The following is a 9,262-nucleotide window of genomic DNA, read 5'->3' as shown; positions in this document are numbered from 1 at the left end:
TTTTGGTTAGTATTTGAACCAGCCCCTAGATAGATATATATATATATATATATATATATATATATATATGGGTTGGGTTCACATGAGACCAAAGGTTTTTCATGAGACCCATAAGACCAATTTATGTTCATTGATCAACTTTATAAACATATGATCTAATGGTCTAAAGTTGCACAGTGGCAATTTTGTAATTACTGAGAAGTCTCGTGACATTTATGAATGTTCAGATCTAACGATTGTAGATCTAATCCAAGGGTTGATAATTGGTCTTACGGGTCTCACGAAAAACTATTGGTCTCACATGATCCCAAGTATATATATATATATATATATATATATATATATATGAACTATTGTGTCAAATACAAACAAAAAATTGACATATATATGAACTTGGACTGCATAACATTTATGAACACAATATGAACATAATAAGAATAACTGCTATACGAAAGAAAATAAATAAAAAAACAGGTATGAACACAATATGAAAAACTTGTGAACAATAGTTCATTAATTATAAACACATTCAGGAGCGATTATTTGTCAATTGGAGTTTTATACATGCATTGCATCCACACCGTTTAAGGTTCACCCCTTATTCATATATGTTTCTGGTCTTATGTGGTTGTTCACCCCTTGTTCATATCGTATATAATATATGAACACATAACCCCGATGCTATGAACACCGGGTGCAAACACTTACACAAATATAAAGATTTGGTATCAAKCTTAAAAAATAACATTTGTGTTTATATGATAGAAGTAACATGAACACAATAGTTCATTATTCATAAAAGTCGGTAATATGACAATATGAAAATGGGTCGTGCATGTACTTCCATTTGAACATGTGAATTAGGTACGTATTAATAATTAAAGAAAAAAAATTTATCAACGCAATATGAACTACAAAAAACACAACACATCATAATGAACATAATTTCGATTAAAATGAGTCTAATAAAATATTAATTCATTACCAAGACATTTGCTTTAGTTAATTTATTCACTTCCCGAACTCGAACTTCGATTGTCACCATAAACCATTTTAATCTTCTCAATGTTGTCGATTTTTTTTTCTAATGCGTTTATCCATAATAGCTTGAACGATACCAAAGATTTTACTATCGTGATTCCTCCACAATCAAAAACTCATAAAACAATAAAAATGGAAGATCAAGATTAAAAAAAATATATATATATCAATATTATAAATGTATATTTTTAGGGATTTTATGATTTTGTAACTCCCCTTTAATGGTATGAGAGTTACATAGAAAATGAAATTACTCAATTACCTTTGACATTAAAATGTGAACATGATAAAAACATAATAGAAGAATGGATTGTGATTGGTTGATATGGTTTGCAAAGTTAACACAAAAACTTTGGTTAATATTTAATCTTGTCCCAATATATATATATATATATATATATATATATATCTTTCTCTCTCTCTCTCTCTCTATATATATATATATAGATAGAGAGAGAAAAAAAAAAAAGAGAGAAGCGATCAAATGAAAACCGCCCCCATTTATGTAAACCAATCTCATTTATCCATTTTCTTGATCAATTATCAAGATTAGTTTAGTTTATTTTAGGAAATTAAAAAATATATATATTAAAAATTTATTTTTATAACAACAATAAGGATAAAATGGTAAACATTTAAATACATTGAATTCATATTATTTTTTAATCAAGACAACCATATCCTGTATATCATATTATTAATGAAACAAATTTATTTTGTAAAGTAATATATTATTTTTACGTTAACATTTTTTAAAATGACATTCATCAATAAAATATATCAAAAATATAAATAAAACACACCATAGTCAATTATATATAATGAATCGCTTGAATAGAAATAAAGAAAAAATTGAATTAAATTATATGAACGAAATAGTTTCACAATTTCATCAACAAACTAATCAACGTAATTAATTTTATTATAATGAAATTGTTTCATTGTTTACTAATTATATAAAATTTTATTATAAAACATGAAATAGTTTCACTGTCTTCACTTACCCATTTCATCGGCACTCATGGTTTGATGAGTCATTTGACATTTCACAATATTGATAATGAACTTGATTCACTTTTCGCAAATGAATCAGACTTTTATTTCATTTTCTGAAATTGTTTCACTTTCTTCAAACACCCACAAAAATTATGCACCCTATTCATCATGCAATTATTTCATGACGCACCGATTTCATCATGCACCCGTTTCATCATTCAATAGTTTCATGACGTACCGCTTACATGATGCACCCGTTTCATAATTCGTTTCACTTACTCTAAGCATCAACTTCAACATTTATGAAACGGGTTTCACCATGAAACCAGTTCACTACTCATTGTTCAATTACGCCATGCACCATTTTCACCATTATGAAACCTGTTTCATGAACATTAATTTTTTATTTTAATACCGATTTGATGAATTCATTGCTCTAATACCTTACAATCTTCATGATTCTGGAAAAAATTCAATCGCCACAGAATATTACAAGTTCAAATTTTTAATATTATAATATAATTAAATATTTAAATGTTACCATTTATAAAATTTCTTTTTTTACGTTTCCTTAATTAATATTTATTAATAACTTTCATATTTAATATAAAACAATGTAAATGACCAAAATATTTCATTAGAAAAAAAATAGAATTTTTCTATTGGTCGAAATTAGTTTACACGGTTTCTAAGAAATGCACGGTTTTCATTTGAACGTACCTCTGTATATATATGTAGGTAGGTATAAAGGAAAAAGGGGGAAGGGGAAATTGGCATAAAAAACCAAAACCGATGGTGAAAACTGAAAACCAAAACTTTTGGGTCGGGTTCGGGGACATGTTATCGGGGATGGGGCGGAGATCAGGGACATATTCGGGAATTTTACCGAGGACGGGGACGGTGATCACCGGCCCGACCCGATATGTGTAGAGATATTAATTTTAATTTATATATATATATATACACACACACACACACACACACACACATACAGGGAAATGTTTAAACGAGAACACCTTCATTTTATGAGAATGTGAGAACACCCTTTTACAATAGACAATCACATGTGATATTATTATTATTCCATCACATATGATACCGATGTGATACTAAATCAAAGATGCATGCACGATCTTGGTTGAAGGCCAAGTAGCCCTTACATCACTAAGCCCCCTCACATGTATTATCACATGTGATAAGAGTGTTGTTGATATGAAACTATAATCCATCAAGACAATCACATGTGATGCTAAATCATAGACGCAGACAACCTTTGGCGTGACCTAAGTCGTAGAACATGTGTTCAGCATACCACTAGGTCCCCTCAAGCGTATTATTACATATGATAAGGGTGCTCTCGGGTTCTCGTAAAATGGAGGTCTTCTCGTTTGAACCTCCATCTACATACATATGTGTATATATATCATTAAAAAATACTAACATTAAAATTTAAAAGACTTTTATCCAATTTACCTCAACACCTAAATAAGGCTCACGAAAAAGTTTAGTTTATTTTGTCGATTCGTGAAATCGTGATGTTAGTCGTTTGGTGTTTGAATTTTTGTTTACTTTTTATATAGTAATATAAAACATTTTTTGTAATTGGTTTGATTATATTTAAAACATTTAGACTTACATCTTAACGGGTTCCCTAACGGGGATCGGGGAAACCGCGAATTTACTTTTAGTTGTGAAAATTAACGTATTGAACTTTTTTCCAGATCACTTCAGGTTTCATGTTTTGGTATAACCAAAGGTGAACGAGAAACCAACGGTAAAAAAAGATTTTCTCTTAACGGATTCCCCAACAGGGATCGGGGAAACCGCGGGGACTCGACGGGGATCCCCGATAAGATCCCTGACAGGGATCGGAGCAGTTATGATGACAGTTTTAGTTATCGGTTTCGGGAACGGGAATACCAATAACCGGCCCGAACTGACCCATTGCCATTCCTAAAAAAAGACAATGGGGTCAAACTAGAAGCACCAAGCACTTGTTGGTGCTTAACCATCATCTCGAAGGCATGTCACAGGTAAGTTTTTTTTCTTCCAAAAATTCCCCTTTCACACCAAACAATGTGTAATGCTAAATTGGGGGTGGGCTGGGGTAGAAATATGATATTTTTTAGGTTATTTTTATAATTTGAATTTTTTGGAGATTAGTTTAGTCAAGGACCCTTCTTTGTCCCGTGTGACAAATGATGCAAAGGTTATCATGAATGAATGAGCGTTAAGCGTCAATAGGTGGCTTTTTAAGTATGCAAAAATGTTAAATATTACTAAAGAGTTGTTAGCCAAGCAATATCCAAGTTACTGGTACAACTCAACTTCACAGGAGGTCAAGCGTTTAAACTCCACCAAAGATGAGGAATATACATGAATAGTCGTATATAAATACTATATACTTTTAAAAAGTTACAAAATTGAGATTAACCGTATTTAATAGGGTTTGATTGTGTCGTAGCTTTATAATTCGGATTAGGTTTGCTGTTATACGAACTAAATTGCTAATATTGACCCCGGAAAAGAAACAATGGGTAAAAGTAGGCCATGAGGTCTAATTGTTGTGAAGGTAATAACAGTATCTTGTACCTGCATCGGTGGCTCACTTTTTCTAAGTAACGAGCAAGAGGACCGAGCGGCTAAATTAAGTTTTACTTGATAAAGACAACAAATAATCCCTTGCAGAAGCTAACTGAATTAGATAAATAGTCTTCAAACCGGTTATCATAGTCAACCCCAAATAGAAAATTCAGTGATCCACCTAAAACCCAAATTTTGGATCAAACAAGCTCAACTTAGGGGCTGTATACCTAAACACTTACTCGATAAGCGCTTAATGATAAAATTCAATTCTATCGCTTATTTATCGGGTAAGATTTTATTCTACCAAAATGATATCGTGTGTAACAATTTACCCGGTAAGCGCTAACCATGGTAAGAACCGTCACCATCACTTACCGGGTAAGACTCTCGGTCCGCGCCTTCGTTCTTACCAGGTAAGATTCTTGGTCCTTGTCATATTCATCTGGTGAGGGAATGTGACTTGGTAAGCGCTTACCTGAGTAAGCATTGGTAAACGGCCCCTTAGAGATCTTAGCAACTAGACTGAGTGGTAAGAATCCCTTTCAGCTATGGTTTAAGCCTGGACTGGATTGGACCTTTTCAGTCGCAATCTGAGCCTGGTTTGAACTAAAATTCCAGTGTCAGGCTGATGGCTTGTGGACACAACTGGGTCCTTTGAAGAGCCACTACGTCTGCTGCCACTCGATCTTGGTATCCAATTTGGAAACAAAGAATGATACTAGCGATCGATTGGCTTGTAGGGACATGAAAGAGTTGTTGAAAGAAGAGAGAAGTTTATTAGCATCAATCCATGCAAGAATCCTAAACATAAAAAAACTAAAAAACTCCAGTATGTCTCACCCAGATGTCAGGTCTTGCGTTAGGATGTACGCATAATTTACATCAGTCGGAGACTGTTTTCAAGAATTTTTAACATAAATACAACCAATAGTTAGTGTTATAGGGAGAGGACAAGGCTGCAGCTTAGAAATTCAATAACAAATTAAATTACTTCCTAAAACCAAAGCCCAAGGATATCTATACCAGACATTCATGAGCTGCTATTTGCTGATAAAGAGGAATTCCTAAAAGGTAGCAACTAGGAAAATTATTAAAAGGTAACACATGGTCGAAGAAGTGGCTGAGTGGGGAATTACACCTAGCATGCAAAGCCACCATCTTTTTGGTAGCCGTGGGTGTCCAGGCCAACTTTCTAATCCCATGGGGCCCTAAAGATACTAGCCAAAAAAACCCCCAATGGCCCTAAGGAAACCCGAATTGGCGACATAAGAGGAGGAGCCCCAAGACAGCCTTTATTTGTAACTTGAGCTAGCCCTAAGGTTAGGAGCCATCCCTTTTGGGATCAGCATGCTGAGGAAATGAAATCATATTTCTTGAAGATGGGCATAACAGGCCTAGCTAAACTCAGTCAACTGAGAGTTGATTTCCCCCTCTGGTCCTTCTTAAGTATGTCCAAAAGGGTGGGGTTTTATATCATTATTCAAGTAGTATGACAGCCTATGCCGAAGCAGTCCATTGCCAACCAACTGCTGATCCACGACCACCATCCCTCTTGTTTTGATGTTATAAGCATCATTAGGTCATAATGTCACTTGCAGTTTGCAATTAAGCTGATGAACTATCAGTTTAAAGAACACTTAAACTAAGTACTTGAACTTCAGATTAATGCACAAAATTAATAGAATGAATAAGTACCAAGAAAATGTAAGAAATTGACACATATATGATGGTAACGAAGAAAATTTACTCATGAATTTAAAGCATATCTACTTAAGATCAATAACTGAGCCTACAAATTACTTCAAACAGTCAACACCATCACCATTTTAAGCTTAAACACCTTGGACCTCTCAACTCCCAACTCACACATACAAACTCTGTTCTTCCCCTTTTCCCCAATCCTTGGAATTTAACGGATGGAAGATGAACATTTTTGACAATCTACAATCCGGTTCTGTTTCATATTCAACAATCTAAAGTAATTAACCAAAGTATGAATGTGAACATTCAAAATTCCAACTGCTGGCAGTCTACTAGATCATAAAACATAAACATTATAAGCACCTTTTTCCGATTGGAAAAGAATCTACGATCAACGGAGATATCCCGGAATTTTAATACGAAGAAAGAGCATACTCATGACATAGGCAATAACCAGGAACGAGATCCCAGCAGCTGCAAACGAGATCTTGAGACTCTTGGCACGATTCGGGGAGATCGCAAGGTCCATAAGAATAATCCCCAATCCTCCAAGCACGAACATGAAGCCCGAAGAAAGCCCTTCGATAATGTACTGTCCGTTGACTCTGCCGGACATGAAGACGACTGGTCGGACGGTGCCAGTCCGTGGATCTTGAGTGGATCCGATGCCTGGAGGTTCAACAATGACATCGTAGACAACGCCGGAGACAACCATGAAGTAGGTGAGAAGGACGAGTGAGAAGACGGTCATAGGGGAAGGGAGGGTTATGGTTGGGAGTTTGAGGCGGAGGCGCGGTGGCCGGAGGAAGGAGTAAGGGATGGTGTTGACGACATGGTAGAGTGGATCCATGGAGGTCTCGGAGTCGTTAGGTTTTGTGATCTAGGGTTGGCGTTTAATAGCAACTTCTCTGTGGCTATTTTGATTTATCTGCAAATCGCAATGTGACATATGCTAAGTAAATAATTATTAATTCTAAAATTTACTAAATTGTTTTACTTTATCTATATCTATACTATATTATTAAGCATTTTTACTCAAAGTCTTAAAGTCTTAAATTTATAAATACCCAAAATACCCCTTTACCTTTAAAGTCTTAAAGTCTTAATCACAATACAATCAACATAGTGTACAACTTCTTAATACATACCACAACACTACTTTAAGCCTCCATCCCTTTAGTTCTTTCAGACTTCGTGCTCCCCAAAGCTACTATTACCAAAGCGGCGATTTAAAAAATCGAGTACCACTTTTTAATACATAATTACATACCACAACACTACTCTTAAAATTTAATATTCCCAAGACACGCCTCCCTCCTTCGGTTCTTTCAAACTTCGCGCTCCCAAAGCTACGATTCCCAAAGCGGCTATTTAAAAAATCGATTCCCATACTCGAATACACTCCATCTCTCCATTCAAAYGCTTCTCGATGCGGCAGGAGCAGGAGCACTGTCTTTGCTTGGTTCTGTATATGGCACTGGTGAGGATGAGGATGGTGGAGCCGAGCATGCATCATCATCTAGAGGTGTATCTGATGTTMCCATCCCTCTTGCAGCATGGATTTTCGTCCAAATCGAAGTATATGTTTRGAAAAGTTAACATTCAAATCAAGCTTGTTGAAGGTGATTCCGCCGGAACTGTAACTGCATTTTACGTGAGTTGATTCCGATGAATTTAAATATGAAATCGTTTTGCTCGTTCGGTGTTTGATTCATTTTCTAAACGGTGTTCATGTTCGTAATCTGTTCASATGTCATCCGRCGGTCCCAAACACCRTGAGTTCGACTTCGAGTTCCTCGGAAACACCAYCGGCRAACCTTACGTCGTCCAGACCAATGTTTACGTCAATGGCGTCGGAAACAGGGTACAACGATTGAACCTCTGGTTCGACCATACCAAAGACTTCCATTCCTACTCCATCCTCTGGAATCAGCATCAAGTTGTGTAAGTTCCATAACAGTACAAGTCCTTAAAGCACTCGGGAATCACACCACRCTACTTTATGTTGTACAATTTGATACTCATTTCACTCTCCCTTCTTTAATTCGCAATGATGGGTCTGAAAAAGAAAGCAGGCAACGTAAATAATTTACTTATTATCCATCGAGTATCTCATCTTACTTTTGATTATTACAAATTCTAATGCATAATGTACAAGCGTTTATTGCACACTGAATGACCTTCTTCTGTCGTAAATAATGCAGGTTTTTGGTCGACGAGACGCCGATCATGGTTCACTCTAATTTGGAGCACTAGGGTATACCGTTTCCTAAAGATCAAGCCATGGGTGTGTACAGTTCGATTTGGAATGCGGATGACTGGGCCACACAAGGTGGCCGGGTCAAGACCGACTGGACCCATGACCCTTTTGTAGCATCGTACCGTGGGTACGAAATCGACGGTTGTGAATGTCCGGTGACAACGGCGGATACTGACAATGCGAAGCGGTGTGCGAGCAACGGCGGTTGGTGGGATCGACCGGTGTTGTCGGAGTTAAATGTGCATCAAAGCCATCTGTTGATATGGGTGCGGGCTAACCATATGATATACGACTACTGCAACGATGCCGCAAGGTTTTGCTTCGGTGCCGGTGGAATGCGAACACCACCGCCATTAGTGAGACCGGTTAGGGATTGGATGGTTGTGTAAAAAGATGGAAATAACGAAACATGAGCTTCATGTTTTACATATTTTGTTATTGTAATGTATTTAATTTTAGTCTATTTTATTGGCTAATGGATATGGTCCTGTCACTCTATATAATAGTCTTTATTGGTAAAGCCAATTGTTGAAGAAAATTTACTCTTGGAGCAGTTGGCTTTGGTTGCTTTGTTTTTGTATTTCATGAAAAACACATAGTTTTAAGAAACTAATTATCATGTTACAGCTTTTGAGTTACAAAGTCACAAATATGTATTTCATCTTGATTACGTTTTGT

At 35.9% G+C, this 9,262-nt stretch overlaps 1 protein-coding gene and 1 pseudogene across 1 annotated transcript; one reads left to right on the top strand and one right to left on the bottom strand.

The window, feature by feature from the left end:
• Positions 1-6,373: 6,373 nt before the first annotated feature.
• LOC112502695 (putative oligosaccharyltransferase complex subunit CG9662) lies at positions 6,374-7,222 on the bottom strand. Its single transcript, XM_025106677.1, has one exon. The coding sequence runs from the start codon at positions 7,172-7,174 to the stop codon at positions 6,716-6,718; it is 459 nt and encodes a 152-aa protein (XP_024962445.1). The 5' UTR covers positions 7,175-7,222; the 3' UTR covers positions 6,374-6,715.
• Positions 7,223-7,753: 531 nt separating this feature from the next.
• Positions 7,754-9,051, top strand: LOC112502696 (annotated as a pseudogene).
• The last annotated feature ends 211 nt before the right edge of the window (positions 9,052-9,262 follow it).

This window comes from Cynara cardunculus, unplaced genomic scaffold, assembly GCF_001531365.2.
Source record: "Cynara cardunculus var. scolymus isolate 2C unplaced genomic scaffold, CcrdV1 Un_Scaffold_1793, whole genome shotgun sequence".
Classification (NCBI taxonomy): domain Eukaryota; kingdom Viridiplantae; phylum Streptophyta; class Magnoliopsida; order Asterales; family Asteraceae; genus Cynara; species Cynara cardunculus.
This window is presented reverse-complemented; position numbering and strand designations above follow the sequence as displayed.